This window comes from Bufo gargarizans, chromosome 2, assembly GCF_014858855.1.
Source record: "Bufo gargarizans isolate SCDJY-AF-19 chromosome 2, ASM1485885v1, whole genome shotgun sequence".
NCBI lineage: Eukaryota > Metazoa > Chordata > Amphibia > Anura > Bufonidae > Bufo > Bufo gargarizans.
This window is the reverse complement of record NC_058081.1, coordinates 595,686,028-595,713,921: the sequence shown is the minus strand read 5'-3', so window position 1 is coordinate 595,713,921 and position 27,894 is coordinate 595,686,028. Positions and strand designations below refer to the sequence as shown.

The 27,894-nt window shown below is 45.1% G+C and overlaps 1 protein-coding gene across 1 annotated transcript; it reads left to right on the top strand.

Annotated features, from left to right (window-relative positions):
• Nucleotides 1–797: 797 nt before the first annotated feature.
• Nucleotides 798–24,396, top strand: UBE2J2 (ubiquitin conjugating enzyme E2 J2). The gene is made up of 7 exons (XM_044281890.1): nt 798–921; nt 3,365–3,495; nt 17,607–17,647; nt 18,821–18,923; nt 19,036–19,174; nt 21,317–21,397; nt 23,335–24,396. The coding sequence occupies exons 2-7, from the start codon at nt 3,365–3,367 to the stop codon at nt 23,617–23,619; spliced, it is 780 nt and encodes a 259-aa protein (XP_044137825.1). The 5' UTR covers nt 798–921; the 3' UTR covers nt 23,620–24,396.
• The last annotated feature ends 3,498 nt before the right edge of the window (nt 24,397–27,894 follow it).

Genomic DNA, 27,894 nt, shown 5'->3' with positions numbered 1-27,894 from the left:
TTTTAGATAGTGTTCTTTTTTTGTATCTGCAGTACATTTTTATACTGCAATGTCTGCACGGACACACCAAACGTTGGCTTGCGTGCGTTCTGCAGCCCTGAGCACCAATAAGTACCATTTTTTACTGGTATGCCGCAGGGCGCCGTACTCCTAGGGATGGACACCCCTTTCTGCAAAACACGGCTTAGCTTGGAGGAGAGGACACACAGTCCCCAGTCACTGCAGAGCATTCCACCCCAGTGCACATAGTGTCCCTGTTCTGCAGAGCAGTGCACCTCTAGTCTGTGCAGAGCCCTGCATCACAGTGCACCAAGAGTCCACAGTCCCTGCAGAGCATTTCACTCCAGCACACCCGCAGCCCATGCAGAGCATTTCACCACGGCGTATCCACAGTCCACACTCTGCAGAGCACTGTACCCCCAGCATATCCCCTGCCGAGCATTGCACCCCCAGAGCAGGGCACTCAGTGTACCCACAGTTCATGCAGAGCGTTTCACCCCAGCCCACGGACAGACTGCACCCTAGTCCATATAAAAGAGCATTGCACCCATAGCCCACTCGTTTGCTCCCCCAGGGCACCCTGATTAGACTGCACTCCCTGTCCCTGAAAAGTAGTGCCCGTTAACCCTTCACAGGACAACCCCTCTCTTCAAGTCGAGTCCGACCCGAAACCATAGCACAATCTCCAGAACTGCTCCTCCCACAGGAAAATCTGGTCACATGGGCGTGACGTCATCAAGACGCTTTCGCTCCCTAGGAAATAGCATCTACTGCGTATCTCGCCGACGAGGTGACGTCAAAGCATCACGTGTACCTTGCTGAAAACCGGAAGTTTCAGTGCCCGGAGCGGCCATATTGGAAGCGGGGGAGGAAATAGTAGGAGAAAGAGGAGAGAGAATCGCTCTGACCCCGGGCTGAGAGGTGAGGAGATGACAGGCTGTGGCGGTATGTGACTGCCGAGCATAGGGCAGTGGAAGACGGAGCCGCCCGGGCTCATGAGGAAGCGCCGGCTGCTGGCCTTGTGTCTGCCCAGGCCTGGGGGAGGGAGGAGGCCCCCGCCGGTGTTTGTGTTGTCTGTGTACGCAGGGTGATCTCCAGAGATCAGGAGGAGATCGCCGGCATCCTGCCCCGGATGCTGGACCTCATGGCTCTGCCAGTGTGACCCATTGTTAGTGTTCACACTGTTCCCATGGTGACCACACAATTACTTCCTGATCACTATTCTTGTGAATTGTGCAAAGAATACTCCTTGGGAATATGCGCGCTCTAGTGTCCGTAGAAGCCCAGATCTGAAAATAAAATGCGTTCCGAAAGTCTTCAGACCCTTTCACTTTTTCACATTTAGTTCCTAAATTTTTTTTAAAAAGTTTTCTCTATCAGTCTGCACTCAATACCCCATAACGAGCAAGAGAAAACAGAATTTTTGGCAAATTTATATATATAAAAAAAAAAAAACTAAAATTTCACATGGACATATGAGATGTTCGTCTAGAATCTAGATTATCTTTGAGATGTTTCCACACCTTGATTGGTAGATTCTGTTGATAGGACACGATTTGGAAAGGCACAACCCTGTCTATATAAGGGCTCCCAGCTGAGAATGAATATCAGAACAAAAACCAAGCCATGAGGAGGGAACTGACTGTAGAGCTCAGAGACAGGATTGTGTGGAGGCACAGATCTGGAGAAGGGGGGCACATGATGTCTGAGCCCAGTGGCTTCCATAATATTTAAAGGCGGTCTCTGGGATTTACCGATTTATAGCCCATCTTCAGGCACTCCTGAGAACCAGCTGTTTAAGGAGGCTGCAGCACTCTAGTGTATATAGGTCATTAGTATGGAAATCCCAGAGAACACCTTTAAATGGGAGACGTTTGTAACAATCGGGACTCTCGGCTGGCAGTGGCTGTCCACCGACTGTCCCCATTCAACCTGACGGAGCTTGAGAGGATCCGCCGAGAAGAATGGCAGAAACTCCCCAAATCCAGATGTGCAAAGCTTGTCACCATGTCCTAGAAGAGTAGAGGCTGAAATCAGGAGCTCCAACTAAGTCCTGAGTAAAGGGGCTGAATACTTATGTCAATGCAAGATATTCGTTTTTCCTGTTCAATAAATTAGCAAAGATTTCTGACATTCTGTTGTCACCTCATCATTATTGGCCACTGAATGCAGAATGATGGGAAAAATTTTGATTGTTTATAATTTTTTCACAAAATGTGAAAAAAAAAGTCAAAGGGTCTGAAGACTTTTTGAATGCACTGTAAATCCACAAACTATATGCCCAGATTCAGGACGCCTTCCGGCCGTATTACACTGCCTGATGTTCGGGCAGGATGAGCGCCCATGGACCATAAACACCTCCATCAGCATTTGCTTGGACCAGTCTATTACACGGGGCGATGCACAGTGAATGTAGGAGGAATGATCACCACGGCAGTTGTTCCTCCCTCCTTCTGTTCTGATGATCGTCGGCAAAACATCTCTGATCACTCAGGTTCATGTTCTACCGATAATCGGGCATCTTGGCTGCACGATTATATGCGCCAATTATTGATAATGAGCATTCCTATGAATTCTTGTTACCAATAATATACCCATAAGTCACTTGGGCTAATAGGAACCGTACGTCTTCTTTCACACGTCTGTGATGCCATCTGTGACAGGTTGGTCAGTGGTTCATCATTGAAAATGCCTGTGTTTGGTCTGTGTGTCCGGTTTTTGCCCTCCATGTGTCATCCGTGTTATTCACGGGCACTGTTAAAAATTTGTTTCCAAAGCCTCTCCTTACAAGGAGCCGTGAAAACCATGGATCAAATACGCATGTCATTCGTGTTGTGTACGTAAGCTTCACAGACCCATAGATCTATAATCATGGACCAAATAGGGTATGCTCCACAGTCCATGGAGAAACATTGACGTGTGAATACACACATTGAAGTCAAAATATACATGAGCAGTCAGTGGAGACCACAAACGGCACAGGTACATGAATCACTGACGTGAAAGAGGCCTAAGGCCAAACCTTGTGTGTGAGGCTGGTCCTACCCTAGATATAACTGCATTATAGCTCCTGCAATACCTGGACTTCCAGAAGTTCTACTGAAGGAAGCTGGTTTCACCGTAGAACTAGCGTCAGTGCTTCCTTCTGGAGAAGGTTTCACAACAGCCATGACTCACTGAAAGTTGAAGTAGAGATTTAGCCATGAGGAAGCAACCAAAAGATGTTCTCGGACGTCTCAAATGCAGATAAAAGATGCTGAGTTATCAAATATGTGATTTTGTTTAGGCTGCTATAAGAACAGTGCACGTATGATCTCTGTACACGTCTCGTGGTTCTACTCGGTGTATTCTTGTCTTCATATAGATGAGCAGCAACAGTAATAAGAGAGCACCAACCACTGCGACACAAAGGCTAAAGCAGGACTATCTGAGGATCAAAAAAGACCCAGTGCCTTACATCTGCGCTGAACCCCTCCCTTCAAATATTTTGGAATGGTAAGTAATTTTTTTTAGCAGAAGCTCCCAACAATCATACATGATCTTTCGGTATATGGGTCCCGATCGTTCCCTATAGTTGAGAAGAACTGAACTCTCTGCCTAAGGAGGACTGGCATCAACCATTTTGAGCCATCTGTCCTATTAAAAATGTCTTTGTCCGGTCCGATCAGGCTGCTTCTGTTGGTTTCTGGCTATCTTCTGTTGATTATTCTGCCCAGGGAATTTGTGCAGATCCATGGAGTCGCTGAGTATTGTTCCTGCAAGGACCAAATGATTCCTTATGCTTAGTAGAGGGTAATGATGCTGTGGTAGCAAAAGGAAACTCCCATCTTCTGGTTGCTTTGGTCACACCCAAGGGCGAAGTGAGTGACCAACGTCTTTATGTTCACATTGCTTCGTAAGCATTATGCCAGCGGGAGGGAAGCCAGGGTTATGTCCTACTATGAAGGTCCTCCTTAGCCTCCAAGTAGCTGTGCTCAAGGACTGTATGTCACAAAGGTCAAATATTTGGTTGTCGATCAGGCACCAGTGGTGGTGACCACATTCGGTCTGATGGCGTCCAAAGGTAATTACCATTGTTCTTGTTGAGGTTGGACAAGATTGGGAAAAATTGCTTCTTTTTCCCCAAAAGAGTCCTATGTACCTGTAAATGGGTTACGTGTAGTCTTGCAGTTCTGCTCCGTTGAGGCTGCCGTACCGCATTCCAGGTGAGAACAGGTGTGGCACCGGTTTTGTATGAAAGCTACCATGATATTGGCAATGCAGTTAAACCATTTCAAAGGGCTCTTTCACATCTGCGTTATAGTCTTCCGGCATAGAGTTCCGTCGTCGGGGCTCTATGCCGGAAGAATACTGATCAGGATTTTCATAATGCATTCTGAATGGACAGTCCGTCCTTCAGGATGTCTTCCGTTCCGGAACGGAACGTTTTTTGGCCGCAGCAAATAGCGCAGCATGCGACGTTTAGCTTTTTCTCAATGGTTACCATGGCTGCCGGGACGCTAAAGTCCTGGCAGCCATGGTAAAGTGTAGTGGGGAGCGGGGGAGCAGCATACTTACCGTCCGTGCGGCTCCTGGGGCGCTCCAGAGTGACGTCAGGGCGCCCCAAGCGCATGGATCACGTGATCGCATGGCACGTCATCCATGCGCATGGGGCGCTCTGACGTCATTCCGAAGCGCCCCGGGAGCCGCACGGATGGTAAGTATACCGCTCCCCCGCTCCCCACTACTACTATGGCAACCAGGACTTTAATAGCGTCCTGGGTGCCATAGTAACACTGAAAGCATTTTGAAGACGGCTCCGTCTTCAAATGCTTTCAGTACACTTGCGTTTTTCCGGATCCGGCGTGTAATTCCGGCAAGTGGAGTACACGCCGGATCCGGACAACGCAAGTGTGAAAGAGGCCTAAATCATATATGAGAGAGCAGAGTTGTTACCGATATGGCTGCCATTTTTACTCCCTTGTTATACTAGTTTCAGTATTTCTACATAATAAGGCCTCATTCACATGGTTGTTGTTCAGCCGCTCCGTGCATTGGGGGGCTGCAATTTGCGGTCCCCAATGAACAGGCACCATACGTGCGGCTGCCGCGTCAGATCCTGACCCATTCAACTTGAATAGGTCCATGATCCGTCTGCACCGCAAAAGAATAGAACACGTTCTATTATTTTGCAATGTGACAACATGGAGACGAAGCACTCCATAGTGCTTCCGTGGGTTTTGCACCAGTCCTTCCGAAATGCGGACCCATTCAAGTGGTGCACGTTGCCAGTGTCTGCATATTGCGGAACTACTGTTTCCGGGGCGTAATACGGTCACGGCAGGACAACGGCCATGTGCGTGAGCCCTAAATTAGATCTAGATCTGCAGGAAAAGATGTAGAAAAGCTGGGTGGCAGCACCCATGGGAGCAGTATGTATGACCATATCGGTTGCCGTCTCTCGTTTTTCATGTAGAACTGCCATATGGTTAAAACTGTACCTCTGTGGGAACCTTTTTTAATTTGTGTGTCCGGTTGGATTATGTCCAACATATGTCACATTCAGGTGAGAGGCTGGAATATGTTTTCACAGCGTTCAGCCTGCGAAGGTCACGTGTAAGTTAACACGTGGAGCAAACAATCCAAAAGGCCATGTGTGCGCAGGGCTGGTTTCTTCCAGTGGAGCAGTGTGCGCAGCTGTCCGGTATTGTCTGACTACTAAGGTCATAGTGTCCCATAACCTTTCCACCTCGGCAGCCTCCTTCTACGCGTCTTACAGAATGGCAGCGTGCAGTTTTAGTCCCGTATGTGTTGTGGCTGAATGTCATGTTTGGCGGTACTTATTGTGGGGATTCGCTCTAGTACGCAGGGTAAGCGGACGCAGTGCAGAGGCAAAAAAAACTGTTTGTAAAGCAAAACCTCAGTTTTTATTCACACATAAGGCCAAAACAAAACAACACTTTTCAGTCTTGGTGTTAGTTCACACAATGGAAAGTCCATAGAACAAAAAAATCACCTTGTTTGCAGTTTTATCTCCAGCGGTCCATAGCAGGCTTTAGGGGGCCCGATTCCCAGCTTGCGGCTCTCAGCCCTCCAGCACGGCACAAAGCCTCGGATCCCAAACACAGAAACTGACAGCGCTCCACTGTCAGAGAGGAGTAATCCACACCCAGCTGACACTGCTGAGTGGGTTTAATATAGGCCGGTCAAGACCCGGCCTGGAACGTGGGGAGTAGTCACCCACCCATCACTTTGGCTACTCCCAGTAAGAGCCGTCCCGGATCAGCTATTTACAGCTGTACTAAATAGCAAAGTGTCAATCAGCATTAGCTGCCACTGACACCTGAAAATACAGACTCTTACTTCACCAAGGCCAGGAACCTCGGTGACACATACCTTCTGTCAATGACGGACCCTTGCGCCTTCCTACATTATTTTTATATATATGTATGTGTGTGTGTATATATATATATATATATATATATATATATATATATATATATATATATATATATATATATATAATTTATTTTTTCTGACTTGCTGCATTCCTTTGGATATACAGAGCTGTGCAGAAGTTTTAGGCAGGTGTGAGAAAAATGCTGCCAAGTAAGAATGTTTCCAAAAATGGAAGTAGATTTTTATCTCAACAAAATGCAAAGTGAAGAAAATAGAAATCTAATCAATATTTGCTGTGTCCACTTTGCCTTCAAAACAGAATCAGTTCTTCTAGGTCAGGGTTGCCCACCAGATGTTGCAAAACTACAACTCTCAGCATGCTCTGATAGCCTACAGCAGGGCATGGTGGGACTGTTTTACAACAGCTGGAGGGCCGCAGGTTGAGCATGCCTGTTCTATGTGAATGTGCACTCAGTGTTTGAAGGAACTCGGCAGGATGGTTGTTCCAAACATATTGGAGAACCAACCACAGATCTTCCGTGGGTTTAGGGTTGCTCAAATCCTTCTGTCACTTCATGTATTTCCAGGTATACTTGATGATGTTGTGGTCAGGACTCTGGGGGCCATATAATGACCTCCAGGACTCCTTGTTCTTCTTTGCATTAATGATATTGGCTATATGTTTGGGGTTCTTCTCCGGCTGCAGAATATTTTTGGAGCCAACCAGAGGCCTCCCTGATGGTACTGCATTATAGATAAGTACCTGCCTGTATTTCTCATTGAGGACACCTTTAAAGGGGTTCTGCAGTTCTTTTAAACTGATGATCTATCCTCTGGATAGATCATCTGAATGGTGGCGGTCCGACCCCCGGGACCCCCACCGATCAGCTGTTTAAGAATGCAGCGGCACTGGCAGTAGTGCCGCGACCTTCTTGCTGTTTACCGCAGGCCCAGTGACATCACGACTAGTATCACTGGCCTGGACACTGCTAAGCTCCATTCAAGTGAACAGGGCTTAGTCCCAACCAGGCCAGTGATTCTAGTCGTGACATCACTGGGCCTGAGGGAAACCAAGAGAATGCGTGGAGCGCCGCTGCCATCTCAAACAGCTGATTGGCAGGGGTCCCAGGTGTCGGACCCCCGCCGATCAGGTGCTGGCGATATATCCAGAGGATAGACCATCAGTTTAAAAGAACTGCAGAACCCTTTTACGTGTCCTCAATGAGAAGTATAGGCAGGTACTTATCCATAATGCAGTACCATCAGGGAGGCCTCTGGTTGGCTCCAAAAATATTCTGCAGCTGTACAAGAACCCCAAATATATAGCCAAGATAATCAACGCAAAGAAGAACAAGGAGTCCTGGAGGTGATTATTTGGCCCCCAGAGTCCTGACCACAACATCATCAAGCAGAACAATGGCAGCAGGTGCTCTGGACTGGTAAGCGAAATTTTTAAATATTTGGCTGTTACAGAAGACAGTTTGTTACCCGAAGTTCTGGAGCGCGGTCCAATAATGAATGTCTGTAGACAGCAGTGAAGCATGGTGGAGGTTCCTTGCAAGTTTGGGGGTGCATTTCAGCAATTGGAGTTGGGGGTTTGGTCAGGATTAAAGGGGTTGCCCGGATTTAGTGCTGAACCCAGACACAACCCGATCTGTAATCATTCACCATGAATGAGTGGAGCTTTTTGCCCTGCGCTGGACTATTTGTTTACAGGCTAGGGCAGCGCTAAAGTCCATCCAATAGTGCCAGTGACATCACCGGGCTCACTGCAAGCCTCCGCCTAGCTTACCCATGGAGAGCTGAGAAATACAGGCAGATACTTATCCATCATGCAGTACCATTGGGGAGGTGTCTGATTGGCTCCAAATTCTGCAGCAGGACCACCAACCCAAACATGCAACCAATATCATCAAGAATTATCTTCAGCATAAAGAAGAACAAGGAGTCCTGCAACTGAGGCTATGGCCCCCAGAATCCTGATCTCAACATCGTCAGATCTGTCTGGGATTACGTGAAGTGGCAGAAGGATTTGAGCAAGCCTAAATCCATGGAAGATCTGTGGTTGGTTCTCCAAGATATTTGCAACAACCTCCCTGCCAAGTTCCTTCAGAATCTGTGTGCACGTGTACCATGATGCTGTGTGGAGGGCAAAGGGCGATCACACCAAATCTTGATTTGGATTTAGATTTCTCTTTTGTTCGTTCACTTTGCATTTTGTTCATTGATACAAATTAACAGTTAAGACAGGGCTCGACAAATCCCAGGCGCCAGGTCGCCATGGCGACTAGGAATTTTGCCCTGGCGCCTATTTGCCTCGGCTTGAAAATAGGCCCAGCAGCCGGGCGCAGACACTGGAGGGTTAGGACCGCTAGCAAAATGAAAATGTTTTTTTTTTTATTTTTTTTTTTTATTACTTGCGCGGCTCGCCCAGGTTCGGACTGCCACCCTGCCCGGACCCCTCAGCTTTCGGCTCCATCGTGGTTTGGCCACTCTCTCTCGCCATCTATCGGTTGCAGCGTGCGTCATCTCCAGGGCAGTTAAAAATGGCAGAGCCCGTGTGCCGGTCAGAGAGCCTCGGCGGGGAGAGAGGAGTTAGTGCAGGGGAGGCAGAGCGGGAGCACAGTTAGCGGCGCTGCACACGCGGACAAGTGGAGGTAAGACAATCCGGCCGGCTCTGCTGCTGTAAACGAGGAGCTCTGCACTTAGTTTGTAATGTCTGCCTGCTACGGCCATGAACCCAGGGGGGAGCTGCACACATGCTGCCGTCATTAGGCCGGAGCTCCTGCTAGCCACAACTGGTGGCCATTCCTGCAGTTACCATTCGGCCACTTCTTAGTTCTGTCCCTTTCTAGGAAAGCTGGGTGACAGCCTGTATACCACACAGAAAGCTGGGTGGCAGCTCCTAGGAGAGCAGTGTGGTATACAGGCTGTCTGTCACCCAGCTTTCCTGGTCTCCTGAAGAGAATATATCTCCGTATAGGAACATTTAGATACGTTATCATATGATTTACCCATTCAGGAGTCTTGGAAAGCCGGGTTGCAGCTCCTATGAGAACTAAGAATGCTGAATGGCCAAATCATCTGATGACTTCTCTATATGTTCCCATACCGAGATATATTCTCCTCAGGAAAGCTGGGTGACAGGCTGTATACCACACAGGTCTCCAGGAAAGCTGGGTGACAGGCTGTATACCACACAGGTCTCCTAGGAGCTGCCATAAGACTCCAAAATGGCTAAATCATCTGATATATCAAACTCAATTTATATCAAACTCTACATGTAGCGTGTGGATTTGCTGTGGAATTCAGTTACACGGGGTAAAATCCTATATTGCCACAGTGCAGATTTGAATTGTGCACAGTAGGTTCATTTCCGTGTGGATTTTATGAAGTGTGAGGATTTTTGGGAAAATTTTATCCATTTTGCTGGTATTGGCTGCAATACGCTGTGGATTTTCCCTTTCATCCTCCATGACGGCATACCATGAGAGATGACCCGCCTCCAACCAGGTAGGGACAGGAAGTATAAGTTTGACTCTCCTCCGGCTCCTCCTCAGTGTCTTCCTGTCCCTCCAGGTAGGAGATGGGTTTTCTCTTATGGTCGCCGACCATGAAGAAAGAAGTAGAAGAAGGAAAGATGCCATGTGAGGAGGCAGCAGGGTCCGGTCCCCATTGGGGAAGCCGGGCTCTGGAAGACCTGTCTCTTACCTGCTGCTGGTGCGGGCAGACAGGTCCATGTGGGGCCGGACACTCAGGGAGTCCCTCCGGTCGGTGCGATACTCCACACTGCGATCCGGCATGGCCGGCGCTCACAGTGTCGTCACCGGAAGTGGACGCGCGTCATGCGTTCCACGAAGCGTTCCACAGCTCACTTCCGGATTGGGGCCTGAGAGCACTTCCGGGCGGTGGATCGCATGCCGGCGGCGGCGGGAAAATTCAAAAAACGCACAGGATTATGGCGGAAGTCGTCCTCTGATCTGAGGTCTGGAGGTAAAAACTATTTAAGAGGGGGAACAGTGACTTTTGATTCCCTAAAAAAGATGCTGGACCCAGGTGAAATTATGGAGAACACTCAGGGATCCGTACTAGTGAGTAATTTACCAGGACAAGGGTAAAAGGCAGTATATTCTGTTAGATTAACCCTTATGTATTTTCTTTCTTTCTGTATGTGTGCAGAGCGAGAAAGAGTGCTCAGAAAGCAAAATCTAGTCAGAGGGCAAAAAAGTGCAGTCTCTGTTCTATTAAACTTTCTGATTCTTCTGCTAGGAAAGTGTGTAAAAAATGCACTGACAACATTTCTAAGGATTTAGTTCCGTCCCTAAAAGAAGAACTTAAAAACACAATTAGGGAAGAAATCAGGGCTGCTATGTCAGACACCTCATTAATTCCTTCCTGCTCCAAACAGGCGCAGGGACCAGCGACAAAAGCATCTGATTCAGAATTTGAGGAGGACTCAGAGTCAGGTGAACTCGGGTCTGAAGATTCTGGTTCAGATTCCGAATTTAAAAACTATCTTTTTTCATCGGAAGATACCAGAGAATTAATTAAGGCAGTTAGAGCCACTATGGATCTTTCTGATGAAAAAATCTGTAGATCAGTCCATGACGAGATGTTCAGTGGTTTTGAACAGAGATCTAACCGAGGTTTTCCGGTGCATAAAAACATGCACGATCTGATTAAAAGAGAATGGAGGTCCCCGGATAGGAAACTATTCATTCCTAGGACAATAAGGCGACGTCTCCCCTTTTCTAGCGAAGACGAAGCCTTGTTAACCACCTGCCCTAAGATAGATGTTTCTCTGTCTAAATTAGTGAAGGGTCCTAACGCCTTACCATTTGAAGACATGGGGTCATTAAGGGACCCCATGGATAAAAAGACAGATCAGACTCTTAAAAAAACATGGGAAGCTTGTGCTGCCCTGTTCAAACCAAACCTAGCGGCAACCTCAGTATCCAGATCATTAAAAAAATGGCTCACACAGTTAGAATCCCTATTGAAAGGCGGTAGTACATACGGTGATCTTAAAGATTCCTTTCCGCTCCTAATCAAAGCGGTGGATTTCCTATCTGGTGCCACTGCGGAATCTGTCAGGATAGCTGCTAAGGCATCTGGGTTAGCGGTCGTGGCAAGAAGGTCCCTCTGGTTAAAATCCTGGTCAGGTGAGGTCAGTTCAAAATTAAAATTATGTACCTTACCTTTTCATGGTAATCTATTGTTTGGGGAGGATTTAGAGTCCATCCTAGAAAAGGCTTCCGATTCTAAGAAGACTTTTCCCAGAGATTCCGGGAAGAGGAAATTTCCCTTTCGGAGAGTTAAAAAAGGGACCCCCTTTCAAGCAAAGAAAACTAACAGGGACTCAGGCTGGTCAAGGGGAAGAAACCAGAAGAGTAGAGGGTACCTGTTTTCTTCAAAGAATACGGAACCGTCAAAGCAATGACGCCAGTGCTCAGGTAGGAGGGAGACTAAGTTGTTTTTTAGACTACTGGGAAAAAATTACAACAAACCCTTGGGTCTTAAATACGATCTCGGAAGGCTACAAAATAGTTTTCCGTCTTCCTCCTCCCTCAAATATTTTCAGGGTAACTCCTATTCAAAAGACAACTGTTCTCCAAACAAATCTGGAGGAAGGGATTCGGAAGCTTCTGGCTCAAAGGGCCATAATTCCAGTTCCCTATTCTCAAAAAGGTCAGGGATATTATTCAACCGTTTTTCTAGTAAAAAAACCAGACGGGAAATTTCGGTTAATAATAAACCTAAAAAACTTAAACAAATTCATACAGTACAACAAATTCAAAATGGAGACAATAAGATCAACCGTGAATCTGCTGAAAAAGGGGGACTTTTTAGCCTCCCTAGACTTAAGAGACGCATACTACCACATTCCGGTATGCAAACAGTCCCAAAAGTTCCTGCGGATAGCGGTTTATTTGGGGAAAGTTCTGTTCCATTTTCAATTCCAGGTATTACCTTTTGGGATAACATCGGCCCCCAGGGTCTTCACAAAGGTGATGCTGGAACTAGTGGCCCACCTGAGAAGGAGGAATATCTTGATTATTCCGTATTTAGACGACCTACTGATAGTAGGCGAGTCAAAACAGTCACTAGAGAACAATCTCTTTGTGACCTGCCAGACGCTGTATCTGGCGGGATGGCTAATAAATTGGGAAAAATCAAAGCCAATCCCGTCCCAGGAAATAGTTTTCCTGGGTCTCTCCCTGGACACCACTCGTCAAAAAACGTCTCTTACAGAACAAAAAGTCTCTGGAGTGGTAGAAAAGGTCTCACGGTTTCAGAGTCATCCATCCTGTTCGATACGAGAAGCCATGAGACTACAAGGGACCCTGACTTCTTGCATCCCTGCAGTAAAGTGGGCTCAGTTCCACTCTCGAATTCTACAGCAGTGGACGCTGGCCTGCTGGGACAGAAGCCAGAGCTCTCTGGAACAGACAGTTCTGGTTCCTGTTTCGGTGAATCAGAGTCTTCAGTGGTGGAAGCAAGTAAGCCACCTACGCCAGGGAATTCCGTGGAATACGGAGGAGCAGGTTTTCATCACTACAGATGCAAGTCCTTGGGGGTGGGGAGCGCATTACTCTCATCACTATTTCCAGGGGGCCTGGGTAAACCACCAGAAAACTTGGTCCTCAAACCAAAAAGAATTGATGGCAGTTTGGGAGGCCATAAAAGTGGCGAGTCAAGACATAGAGGGAAAGGATGTCCAAATAAGATCAGACAACACCACAGTGGTAGCGTACTTAAACCATCAAGGCGGAACAAGAAGCCTATGTCTGAGTCAAATAACAGAAAAGATTTTTTCCTGGGCAGAAGGAAATATAAGATCCCTTTCAGCGGTCCATTTAAAAGGAAGCTTAAATGTGAAAGCAGACTTCCTAAGCAGGGTCAAGATATATCAAACAGAGTGGAGTCTGAAGGAAGAAGTTTTTCTCCAAATAACCCAAAAGTGGGGAGTTCCCCAAATAGACCTCTTTGCTTCAGCCACAAACGCAAAAGTAGACCGTTTCTTCTCCCTCAATCCAAGAGACAAAAGCGAAGGCATAGATGCCTTTTCAATAAAATGGAGGTTCCATCTAGCTTATGCCTTCCCCCCCCTACAACTAATGTCTCGGGTGATAAAGAAGATAAGGCAAGACAAAGCCCATGTTATTTTGATAGCTCCCTTATGGCCCAAAAAATCATGGTTTCCTCTTTTGAAGATCATGTCAATCCAAAGTCCATGGATCCTTCCTTGGGATCAGGATTTGTTGTCGCAGGGTCCCCTTCTCCATACCGAGGTGGAAAAGCTACATTTGGCAGCTTGGAACCTGAAAGGTTGATCTTAAAAGCTAAAGGCCTGACAGATCCCGTCATCAATACTATGTCGGCCAGTAGAAAGGAGACAACCTCTAAGATCTATAATAAGGTTTGGAGAACCTTTAATACCTGGTGTGTAAAAGAAAAAGTATCCCCTGAAAAATTTTCGGTCCTTTCAATTCTAGGTTTCTTACAGTCTGGGCTGGAGAAAGGTCTTCGTCCCAATACTTTGAGGGTTCACGTATCAGCCCTTAGTGCAGTTTTTGATGAAAAAATTGCAAATCATTCTTGGGTTGTCAGATTCCTTAAAGGGGCAGATAGACTGAGACCTTCATTGAAAGCTATGACTCCACCATGGGATCTTAATTTAGTTCTATCAGGTTTAACAGAAAGCCCCTTTGAACCTTTATCATCTGTCTCTATAAAATATATAACACTTAAAACCCTGTTCTTAGTAGCAATTACATCAGCCCGCAGGGTTAGTGAAATCCAGGCCCTGAAAATTAATGAACCTTTCTGTGTTATCTCTGCAGATAGAATTACGTTTAAGTTAGACAACTCCTTCCTTCCCAAAGTTGTGTCTAATTTTCACAGGCAAGAAGAGATATTGGTTCCCTCGTTTTGCGACGACCCGAAAACAGAAGGGGAGGAGAGGTTTCATAAATTGGACGTGCGGAGAGCAGTGCTTATATATTTAGAGGCCACGAAGGTTTTCAGAAAGACGGATTCCTTGTTTGTTCAGTTTCTTGGCTTAAACAAAGGGCAGAGAGCGACAAAAAATACCATTTCAAGATGGATTAAGACGGCGATCTCAGATTCATATAAAGCGCTAGGGAAATCACCTCCTGAAGCCTTTACAGCTCATTCTACGAGATCGGTTTCGGCCTCTTGGGCAGAGAGGGCAAACGCCTCATTAGAGCAAATTTGTAGGGCAGCCACCTGGTCTAGCCCTAATACTTTTATTAAACATTATAGAATCCATGTTAAGGCAGGTCAGGATCTAGCCTTTGGGAGGAAAGTCCTTCAAGCTATAATCCCCCCCTAAAATTGTTAATATGTTATATCTCATGGTATGCCGTCATGGAGGATGAAAGGGAAAAAACCAAATTACGTACCGGTAATTCCCTTTTCATGAATCCTCCATGACGGCATAGGGGTTTCCCACCCTAAAAAAAAAAAAAAAAAAAAGGATATATGTAAATATATACGTTCATAAGATTATGATAGGCCTACACATAGGTGATGGTGTGCAAAAAAAAAAAAAAAAAAAGATTCGAAAGAACACTCTCTAGGCTGTCGATCCAGAAAGACACTGAGGAGGAGCCGGAGGAGAGTCAAACTTATACTTCCTGTCCCTACCTGGTTGGAGGCGGGTCATCTCTCATGGTATGCCGTCATGGAGGATTCATGAAAAGGGAATTACCGGTACGTAATTTGGTTTTCATAGCTATGAGATGAATGAGTCCGGACCAAACATCCTGGGGAAGGGATCTCAGTTCAGTCAGCTGCAGCGCAGGGATTACGCACGCAGTGACGTCACAGCGCAGGGATTACGCACGCAGTGACGTCACAGCGCAGGGATTACGCACGCAGTGACGTCACAGCGCAGGGATTACGCACACAGTGACGTCACAGCGCAGGGATTACGCACACAGTGACGTCACAGCGCAGGGATTACGCACACAGTGACGTCACAGCGCAGGGATTACGCACACAGTGACGTCACAGCGCAGGGATTACGCACACAGTGACGTCACAGCGCAGGGATTACGCACACAGTGACGTCACAGCGCAGGGATTACGCACACAGTGACGTCACAGCGCAGGGATTACGCACACAGTGACGTCACAGCGCAGGGATTACGCACACAGTGACGTCACAGCGCAGGGATTACGCACACAGTGACGTCACAGCGCAGGGATTACGCACACAGTGACGTCACAGCGCAGGGATTACGCACACAGTGACGTCATAGCACACTGATAATAAACAATGCCCATGTTGTTTGGGTCTAGAGTTCTTTATATGTTAATTTAAGAGGTGTTATTTTTGTCGCTGAAAAAAAAAAGGCTTTATAAAAGGTAAAAAAAAAAAAAAAACGGCTCCTAACTTTTTTAGCTGGCTCCTAGATTCCAAGAAAATTTGTCAAGCCCTGAGTTAAGACTTGTATTCTCTAAAGTGTTTGCAGCATTTTCCCTCGCCTGCCTAAGACTTTGGCACAGTACTGTATATTATTTATTTCTACTTGAGATGCTGATGCTCCCAGGATTTCTATGCAGGGAGGGCGACGCGCTCTCCTGGTCATGTGCAGATCTGCTCGTGGAGCCCTTTCTTTGTACAGCGCAGCGGCCCACCAGGCCCCGTGCACGCAGAGGACTACAACAGGCATATTTAATTGTTTACGGGGGGGGGGGGGGGGCACAGTTTCGCCAGTAAGTTCTAGCAGTGATTATCCCTAGATATGATTTAAAGACACCTTTAGGCTACCTGCACACAGTGCGGATTACATGCAGATTTTTGTGCGGCAAAATTCCCCTCGAAATACAGTACCAGCAAAGCGAATGAGATTTGCCAAATGTAATCTACACTTTGAATTTTTTGTATTTTATATGTGGATTTTAAAATCTGCAGCGTGCCATTTGTATGTGTGATGCTGCACCTTAGATATAGTGGTTTCCCCCATAGACTTCATTGGGGTTGTTAAGTAGACTAACATAAAATCTGCACTAAAACACAATAAATAGTCTATATAGATGTTTTTTATTTGGGTTTTCTGCGTACAAATACACAATGTGTGCAGCTAGCCATAGGATATGCCCCCATCCAACCTCAATCGCAGTGTGAAAATTCAGGATGAATCCTCAGCAGTCAGGAGCTACACGTGAGGTTTGCGGTGTCACAGATCTAGCTATGCAGAATTTTCCAAGTGGACATGCCCTGAGGTTTTTAGTGGAGTTTTTCGTGCATTTTTTTTCAGTAAAGATATCAGCTGAAGGTCTATGCGAAATATATATGAAACACGCAGGACACACGTGTTGTTGTTTTTTTGCTACTGGCGTTTTTGCTAATTGGGTGGCTTTTTTATTTTCTTCAAAAACACAGCATGCTGGAGCTCTTGGTGGTGGTGTGTTTTTTTTGTTTTGACATCGCACTAGGGGGCGAAATGGCACAAAGAGACCGCTAGTGTTGAGACACACAGTTTGCAAATAAGTGCCTGAAAAAAACACCAGTGAAAACACAGGTGACCAAAAAATAATTCTGGTGTTTTTGTTTTTTTCTTCGTGGTAAAAAAACAAACAAAAATTTTTTTCATGTAGGCAGCAGAGTTTATACATGTTTTCACTGCATTTCTGCACCGAATTATGTGTTACTTTAAGATTTTAATGCGAATTTGCCCCAGATCTCACCCTTTACATTGCACACCACTGTGTCTGGTCCGGGAAACGGAACCCATGTGTTGGCTGCATCTCCTGGACCATCAGCGGCTCCTCTGACTTGAACGCACTGCATCGTGAAGATTTATGTTGCATTGAGCTCCTTTCTGAGTTGTTAGGGCGGTTCCCCACAAAGTGACACTTTTTTGGGGGGGGGCAAAAAAATCCAGTTTTTGTTGAAGTTTTTTAGACTACTCCTCGGTGGATCCACTTCTGTCTTTGGCTCAACAATATATCACAAAAACTGTGGCTTTTTTTTTCTTTTCTTCAAAAACCGCTCTGTGTGAAACCACCCTGAAAGTTGTTTACACAAAAATGAAAAAACCTTTAAAACCATTCATTGGGGTGCAGCCCCCTAAGTCTTTTTTGGGTCTAAAAAAAGGGGTTTCTCAGTGTTAAAACTTGGGTATAAATGACCTCAGTTTATTGTTAGAATTTTCAGAGTTGAAATAACTGATCATTTGATTTTTTTTCCCCTGCAGGCATTATGTGGTCCATGGACCTGAGATGACACCTTATGAAGGTACGGTCGTTACCAACAGTGTAAAGCCTTTCCCTTATTAAATATTTGGAGGATAGCTTCCCTTCTGATTTTGTCAGGTGCAGTGTTGGCATGATCTCCAATGACTAAGGCCTCATGCACACGACCGTTTTTTTTTTTAAGGTTCGCAAAAACTGCGTCCGTAGGTCCGTGGTCCGTGACCGTTTTTTCGTCCGTGGGTCTTCCTTGTTTTTTGGAGGATCCACGGACATGAAAAATGAAAAAAAAATTCGAAGTCAAGTTTGCCATTGAAACGATAGGAAAAAATGGACACGGATCACGGACGCGGATGACAATCTTGTGTGCATCCGTGATTTTTCACGGACCCATTGAATGGGTCCGTGAACCGTTGGCCGTGAAAAAAATAGGACAGGTCCTATTTTTTTTGCGGCCAGGAAACATGGATCACGGATGCGGCTGCCAAACGGTGCATTTTCCGATTTTTCCCGCTGACCCATTGAAAGTCAATGGGTCCGCGAAAAAAAAGGGAAAACGGCACAACGGCCAGGGATGCACACAACTGTCGTGTGCATGAGGCCTAAAGATGGTAAAGGGGCATCCCAGTCTGCAATATCTAATGGGTTTGATAGAGTGACGGACACCCCCAACAGTCCCCTCAATCCCTGTCTTAGTCCTGAAATTATATCAGTTGAGTCCCTTAGTGGTACAGTACTCTAGCAGGCAAAAATAAATCCTACAAGGTAGAATAGGTTAAAAAGTAACCATTACTCACCTTGTCAGCCCCTGCTGCTCCTGTTCTGACGCCTACCCAGATCCCTACCAGACCTGACTCTACACACAGGGAGAAGACGTCTGCTCCGCCAATCTCTGGCCGAGGCAATAAAATGGAGACCTTTACTCGTAGCAGGAGAGCGAGATTATTTTTGCAAGGCTAACTATCCACAAGTGTCTGATCGGCAGAGGTCTAACCGCTGGTGCCATGCTTCCTTGAATCAGTGGAGCGGCATGTCTTCTGCTCCATTCAGCTCCATGGTACTGCCGGAGGTAGGCGAGCACAAATGTTCGCCTACATCCAGCAGCCCCTAAAGTGGAATGGAGCCACACAGGCCTCGCCGTTAAGGGGTTAATTTGTCTTAAAATGATTTCATATTTCAGTAAAAAGAGAACGTGTTAAATGAGTTTCATCTCTTGCAGGCGGTTACTATCATGGAAAGCTAATATTCCCCAGAGAATTCCCATTCAAGCCTCCTAGTATTTATATGATTACGCCTAATGGACGGTTTAAATGTAACACACGGTAAGACTGGACGGTGTCTGTTACATCCATTTTTTACTTTTTTTTTTTTTTTCCTCCCGAATCATCTTACGGCTTTGCTTTGTAATCCTTATTCTTCCAAATCTCCTTGCAGACTCTGCCTTTCAATCACAGACTTCCATCCAGACACTTGGAATCCTGCATGGTCCGTATCCACAATCCTCACAGGGCTCCTCAGCTTCATGGTGGAGAAAGGACCCACACTGGGCAGCATAGAGACCTCAGACCTTACAGTATGTCTCCAATTACCTGCCATATTATTTCTACCACCCCACAGGCATAGCCTATGTGCACTGTGGACGGGATGCATAAATGGAGTTTGTATTTCATGTATTTGGAGTTTTAGCTTAAAAGGACACGTCTTACTTATTATTCTGACTTATTAACAACCTAGATGTCGGATACTTTTCTGGATATCATTTTTTTGGAAGTCACTCCATGTATTCTACTTCTTCTTCCTTTAGATTTTTTTTTAGCAAGGCAGACGGCCTCGCTTGACTTTCTCAGTCAGGAGATTCACTCTGATCAGAGAGGTTAGAGGGCTGAGTGCCGTAGGCCTCATGCACACGACCGTATGTAGTTTGCGGCCCGCAAAAAATATGGATGACGTCCGTGTTCATTTTATATTTTGCTGAACGGAACAGCCGACCTCTAATAGAACAGTCCTATCCTTCTCCGTAATGCGGACGATAATAGGACATGTTCTATTTTTTACAATACGGAAACGGAATGCACACGGAGTACCTTTCATATTTTTTTTTTTTGCAGACCCATTGAAATAAATGGTCCCGCATACGGTCTGCAAAAAAAAATGGAACGGACACAAAAAGAAGATACGTTTGTGTGCATGAGCCCTTAATTATTGCCTCACACATTGCATTGATAAAAGCGGTGTTCTTCTGTGCACATCTTTATCTAGGCCTAGCAAGAGAACGATAGAGCTGTCATACTGTTATCCCAGTTCTATTGCTGCAGGGTAAAGGTGGATTTAGATGGGCAGATGGAGCGGCTGATTGTTGGGAAGGAAGCGTTCCTTCCGGTCAGTCGGCTGCTCGCTCAGTGAAGGAGACATGCAGCAATCTCCTTCACGGTATGAGGAATGGCTATACCGATCCCTCGTCCCCATACAGCTGCATTGTTTCTGGGCAGCAGATCGCTGTTTAGAATGTCAGTATCGCCCGATGAAGAAGCGTTTCACTCGATCATCGGTGGCACATTTAGATGCCCGGGTTATCGGGAATCGGCGTTTGCAGGAACGGTCGTTCCTGATAATCTGGACGATGATTGGGTCATCTTAATCCATTCCTCCTAATTAACTTCAGCTGAATATTTTGGCTGTGAAAATGGATCTAAGGTTTTATTCACATGGCCGTGTCCATTTTGTGGATCTGCAGTTTGCGATCCGCAAAGTGGACACAGCAGTGTGAATGCACCCTCCCTTATTCTATAAAATATCCTAATTGGTATAACAGGCCCTGAATAAAAACGAGCCACCATAATGCCAGGTCAATACAAAAATAGATGTATGAGTCTCTTAATTTGGCGCTGGAAATTGTCTTTCTATCCAAAAATGTCTTGTGTTTTTTTTGTACAAAAGTAGTGAAAATAAAAACTATACATATCTGATAAACCTAATAACCAATAGAAAAGAGTTAAAATTATATTTGTACTGTACAGTGGAATAATGAAAAAATTTTAAGAGGTTTTCACACATAATCAAAATTTTGGGCTAGTGATCGGCTAAAACAGTGATTATGGCATAGTCGAAGCGTAGCACAAACCATGGTGGCAGGGATTTTATCACGTTATCAGGGCTCTTATTATTTCCGCTCCTTGACCCAATTAAAAATATTTCCCTCGCAAAAAAATAAAAATAATGTTTTAGCTTTAGGAATGTGCGAGTCAAAAAAGTAAAAAAAAATGTGGCCTGAAGACAAATTAGACCACATCCTTAATGAAATGTAAGGGATTTTAATTTTTTTTTTTCTACAGCAATCAATTCTAAAAAAAATATATATATTACCCACCTGTTTAATTCCCCTCAGTTCCATTGCTCCCAGTCAGTCTTTATTTACTTTGCTGAATGTAGGGCGTGTTATTGCTGCAGCCAATTCCTGGCCTCAGTGGTGTTGTGCAGGCATCAGATTGGGTCCTGTAATTGTCATGTGCATGTACAGTAGTATGACGCATCACCACTGCAGGACAAGTCAAAGACTAGCGGGGGACACCTGAGCAGCGGCGCTAGAGCAGGTTTAGGGTTAGGGGAGTACATTTTTGTTCTATATATTTTAAAGGGTTTAGTATAGTCCTTCCCTAAAATGCTTTGTTGTTCTAGTTTTGAAGTTGAATTATACATATTTTTTTTTTCTTTGCAGAAGCGGCAACATGCAGCACAAAGTTTAGCATATAACTTAAAGGATAAAGTTTTCTGTGAGCTTTTTCCAGAGGTAGTAGAGGTAAGGACAGTTCTGTCATTTACCAATGTCATGTTTCATTCAGTGTTGCCGAAAATTATTACAGATTGTGGTAAGTAATAAGCTAGTGATGTAAGACAGCTCCCCTTATGAAACATACACACACATTGTATGGAGGGGTTAATTTTTTTTCTCTTTGCTTCTACCATGTCCTAAATTTCTTCTTACTAGGATTCAGCTTCAAGGTCACAGATCAGATGTATTCGCTATTGCCAAGCTTGTGCGCAACACACACCTGTTCAGCAGTGTTCTGGGACACTGTGTGCTCTTCTATCTTTTTTCCACCAGAAATCTCCCCATTAGGGTTCAAATACTCTCTGCATGTCACAGAGGATAAGCCCTAAATAAGACATCTCTACCAAGATCTGACCCGAACTCAGTGACTTTTTCTTTAATTGAAATGCTTTTATATGATAGATATACATAGTTATACAGTATAACTGCTGCTGTATCGATGTGTCGCTCTTTATCACTTTTTCACTTAGCTGTAAAGCCTGTTTATTCCCGTATACCAGAATACACAGTAAAACACAAATACATAATATATATATATATATATATATATATATATATATATATATGCCATTGGTACCATGATGCATTGCACAAATAAGACCTACAGTCTCTAAAAAAAAAAAAAAGTGACCTTCACTGTCACCATGAAGATACAGTTGCCGTGTTGTGGTCTTATCACTGATTGACAGCCTTCTCTGTATAAATGGTTAGGCATCAGCTGTATTACTGATAAGGCCATCCACATGACTCCTGAGCTCAGAAAGAGCGGAGATTTAAGTGAATTTATAACATGTTTTACTGAATCCTTTCCCACAAAACTGTGCATCAATCTACTCTACTTCCCCTGCTCTAACATGCTGTCTTCAGATTGCACTTTGTTTTTACATGGTAACAGGTCCTCTTTAAATGGAAGTGGCTATTATGAGCATGCTTTGTGCTCAGATCTGTGATTTGGAGTGTTCCCCCTTTATTACCGAAATCTGGAATGGGCCATTGAATCTCAGAAAGTCTCAATCATCTTACAGCAAACTTCCGCCTCAAGAAATAAAATGCACAGTAATGGGGGAATGAACAGAACACTTACCTGGTGCACTCCTTTTCATCTTTTGAGCTGCTGGTCTGTCAATTCCCAGGCTCCTCTGCAGCACCGCTTCTCGGACAACCTGGTGCACACGGCGGATTTGGTAGTCCAAGACACGACCTGCGGCCCTTGGAATGACCAGCACTGCTCATGTGAACAGTGCTGGAGAATCCAAGGGCTGGGCAAGCAGGCAATGTTTTGGACTACCAAATTCACAGCGTGCATAAGGTAGTCTGAAAAGTGGTGCCGCCATCTTTAATGTCAAAAGAAGAGCCTCGAAATTGACGGATCTGCAGCTGAAAAGACAAAGTGTTCTGTTTATTCCCCAGTTAAAGGGGTTGTCTAATCCGAGACCTTGTCTTGTGGCATATTGCTATTATGCCACCAATGTGAGATGGGTGAGGGTCCAAGGTGTGGCATATCCTAGCAAACATGCCACCAATGTGTCAGATAATACCCCCCCCCCCCTCCTTGAACCAGATGGTATGGTGGCTTTTATTACACTGATAAAATCTCAAGTCCAAAACCGCTGTATGCAAGTTGAAATAAATGCCCTTAAATTTAGACGTACCACCTATTCAGAGCATAGGTGATATCATCTAATCGGTTTTCCCGCTGGGACCCTTATGATCGATAGAATGGGATCCTGAGCTCCCGGTTCCTTCTTACTGCATCACCTCAGAGAACAAGGGTTGAGCACATGCCCCGCCGCTTCATCCTAGGAAGACTCAGGACGGCCAGTTCTAGTGATGGGTGGAGGTATTTTGAAAAATTTTTTTTTTCCTGTTTCTTGTCTTGTTAATTACATTTTTTTTTCCCATAGGAAATCAAGCAGAAACAACGAGCGCAAGAAGAGTTAAACAACCGGCCACAAACACTTCCTTTGCCTGACGTAGTGCCAGACACAGAAGCTCACATTGGTCAAAATGGTGCCGCAATTTTGAATGGTCATGTCCCCCTGGCAGCAGCAAATCACCCGGGTCTACAACAGCCAAACCGTAATCATGGACTTTTGGGGGGCGCTTTGGCCAATGTCTTTGTCATAGTGGGATTTGCTGCCTTTGCCTACACAGTGAAGTATGTACTGAGAAGCATAGCTCAGGAATGATGGGCTTGCCAAGTATGCCTATACAAATCGGAGACCAAACTAGCGCTTGGCGGAGAAAGCAAAGGGGACTTCTAGGAGGAGTTGGACTTGCTCGGCACCAGGCTCGGGTTACTACTATTTGTGCTACAGTTGTGCAAAGTGATATATCGTTGGCTCATGGGTTTAATATTATAATTTTTTAGAACATGAGATGAGTTGTGTGTTTTCCATGGCAGCAAACACAATTAGAGAACCTGTACCCCGTTGACTACAGTCTCTGGCACTTTTACCATCCAATTTAGTTCATGAAATTGGTGACCTCGAACGTAAGATCTCTTTGGGCCAGGGAGGAAGTCCCATCATTTTGACAATGTGGCTATGGCTACAGTCCCCCGCTCGGCCCCTTCATTTTACAGGTTCCGAAGAATTGTCCCTTGGATGGCAGTGATTCATTTCCAACGTCTAATGTTCACGTCTCTATTTTCATGGCTTCCCTTTTTTCTTTTTTTTTTTTTATGTGCCTGTATGTTTTAGGAATGACAATGAGGTGTATTTTATGATGATCTCTCAAATGATTATATCAGTTAATTTATATCCTAATAAATATGGGTAATGACCTTTTATTAGATCAGACTGACCATCCCACAACAACTGCTGCGTCTATGAAGACTAGCCTTCCGCGAGTGATCAAATGGGATGATTTCTTAGAACCTCCTTAGAAGCCAGATATAATGGCTCAGAAATCCCAGGCACTTCTGTGAGACATATTCCAAGAGAAAAAAAAAAACATTTTGTCCCCTATTATAGTAAATTTTGTGTTGCAGTCCAATTCTAAGGCTCCATTCACACGTCCGTAATAAGGGGTCCGCATCCGTTCTGCAAATTGCGGAACGGGTGAGGACCCATTCATTCTCCATGGGGACCTAATGTTATGTGGAGTGCACACTATTTGCTATCCGCATTTCTGGAGCGTACTGCAGATCTTCCGGTCCACGGCTCCGGAAAAAAATAGAACATGTCCTATTCTTGTCCCAATTGCAGACAAGAAAAGGCATTTCTATGGCGGCCGGGTGTATTGCGGATCCGCAATACACTACGGACGTGTGAATGGACCCTAAGATAGATACTTGGTCGTCAGTTGGCTATGTTAGGGCTCATGCACAGGACCATATTTTGCATCCAGTCTGCGTCTTTTGTGGATTGCACAAGGACCCATTCATTTTTGTGAATGGCACACGGATGTCACCTGTGTGCTGTCTACATCTGTATGGTCCAGAAATGACAGAACATGTCCTAGTCTCATCCGTATTAGCAGTACTAGTCATTTCTAGTGATGTATCTGTATTTTGCCAATCTGTGGTTTTCAGACCTCAATATGGACATGGCCGTGTGCATGAGGCCTTGTGATTGCCACCCACATAAATTGGAGACCATTGGATTTGGTCAATGTAAGGAAACCATTTGCTCTCCTGACATGTCTGTTTTATTATGTCATTCCTCTGTTGTTCCTCCAGGAGGCATATTACTATTCCCCCTGTCAATGGTACTTGCCCCAACATACTTAGATAAATCGCTACTGGTGTCACTGTTACGCCCTACTGATAAGAATGGTGTCACTCACGTTTTCAGGTGGAAAAACAGTGGAACGTCATAGCGCAGAGTAATGCCTCATTCACACAGTCAGTGTTCGGTCAGTGATTTCCATCAGTGATTTTGAGGGAAAACCAGGTGCAGATCTGTCCCTTCGGCCCCTTTCATACGAGCGAGTTTTCCGCACGGGTGCAATGCTTGAAGTGAACACATAGCACCCGCACTGAATCCTAACCCATTCATTTCAATGGGTCTGTGTACATTATTTATTTTTATTTGCTTACGCATCAGTTCTGCGTTGCGTGAAAAACGCAGCATGTTCTATATTCTGCGTTTTTCATGCAGCCCTGGCTCCTATAGAAGTGAGAACGTGACGGATTAGGAGCGTGCGAATCCAATGCATTTTCCACTGATGGTTGCTAGGAGATATTGTTTGTAAACTTTCAGGTTTATTTTTTATCACGCGCATGAAAAACGCATCAAAACGCATTGCACTCGTGCAGAAAAAAACAACGCAATTGCAGACAAAACTGACTAAACTTGCTTGCAAAATAGTGTGAGTTTCACTGAACGCACCCGGACCTATTCCGTCACGCACGTGTGAAAGAGGCCGTACACCTTATGTCTGTGGAGGCTCCAATCCTAGTTTTGGCTTGGAATCGCTGATGGGAAATCACTGACCAACACTGACGTGTGAAAGAGGCGTTAAAGCGTTTACTAAAACGGACCTATCAGGAGAACTGACGGATCCTCTTTCTAGCAATCCGTGTTTCCTGTAGCCAGAGCTGAGGTACAAGTGATGTGAATGGCACAGGACGCTCCATGACGCATAGGTGACGTGATTTATTTTATAAAACCTAGCACTTCAGATGTACGAAGCCGTCAGAAGCTTTGGGTAGTCTATTTCTAAACACGTCTTAATTGATTTATAAACTTTAAAATCTGAAAGCTATCACCACAATTCAGTTGTGACGTATTTACATTTTTGTATATTCGCTGTGCTAGCAAATGTACTGAGTTTTATAAACTTAATTTCTTCTGCACTCCAATCTCTCCTTGTGGTATAGTTTCTCTTGCATTGTGCCAGCACCACACTATAGTCCGTATGTTCTGCGGCTCTTCTAATCGCAGGAGAAGAGAGCTTTATTTACCCACCACTCATCGGAGAAGAGGTATTAGTTGGGACCCTTAGGTTAGTTACAGGCGAGCGAGAAACGTGCTGCATGTGGCAGCGCGATTTCCTGTTCTGTCCTCTGCCAGGATCGTACAGTGTTAAAATGATTTCTAAGGCTGCATTACCCTGCTAGACCTGGAATCTGCTGAACTACACTGACAGCATTATGTCAGAAAAATTTGGTAGATTCCAGTACTCTAGGCAATACACAGCATTATAATGCTCTGCAATCCTGCCAGAGGAGCAGAGGTCAGGACAGGAGATCGCACATGCACACACGGCGTCTTTCCAGCATTGAACGTACTCATCTGTAACTAGCTTTTAGGGCTCTTGCACATGACCATAGCAGTTTCTGTGGACCGCAATTTGCTCATCCGCAAAACACGGAAACTGGCCGTGTACATTTTGTGGAATGGAAAATCCAGCCCACAATAGAACAATCCTATCCTTATCCGTAATACGGACAAGAATAGGACATATTCTATTTTATTGCGGGTGCCGCGGAACGGACATACGGATTAGGACAGCACACAGTGGGCTGTTTGCGTCTTTTCCAGCCCTACTGAAGCGATTGGGTCCACATCCGATACACAAAAACCGCTGATCGGATATGGACAAAATATACGTTTGTGTTAATGAGCCTGTAGAATAAGTGCACAGGAATGAATCTGATGCATAGTTTCCTTGAGGATTTGCATGCCGATAGCCCTGCAATTCCACAACACATCTGCTGCAGAGTGCACACGTGTTACACGTGGATTTTTGTTGATTTGCCACGGATTTCGTGTTATGCATTGCAGAGGGGAAAATTCACAGTGGAACTTTGCTGAAAGAATTGACAAAATCTGCAGCTCTGGTCGATTTACAATCGAATTTAGGCTACTTTCACATCTGCGTTTTGCCTGATCCGGCAGGGATCAACAAAAGCGCTTCCGTTATTGTTAATACAACGGGCTGCATCCGTTATAAACCGATCCGCTTGTATTATCTTTAAAATGGCATTGACGCATCTGACATTAAAACAATTGTAAGTCAATGGGTGCCAGATCCGTTTTCTACTGTGTCTAAGAAAATGGCGTTGTGTACGATGCCGGATCCGTTTTGATCTGCATCCCATGCTTGCAGCGTTTTTTTGTCCGGTATGGGAATGCAACCAAACGGAACGAAATGCATTCTGGTGCACTCTGTTTCATTCAATTTTGCCGCCATTGACAGTGAATGGGGCCAAAGCGGAAACGTTTTTCTCCGGTATTGAGATTCTCTGCTGGATTTCAATACTGGAAAAGAAAAACGCAGATGTGAAAGTAGCCTTACTTATCTGTTACCTGTATTAGGCTTTTTTTTTTTTTTTTTTTTTTACATTTCCATTCCGTTTTTTTGCATTCCGTATGCGGACCGTCTAAAAAGTGGAGCAATTTGGTGCATCTAGATTTTTTTTTTACCTGACATGCTCAACAAGGGAGTGGGGCTAAGGCGAAAGTATGGGGCCAAAGATGCACCATTTTGTGCCAAAATTGCCCCACAATTCTAGT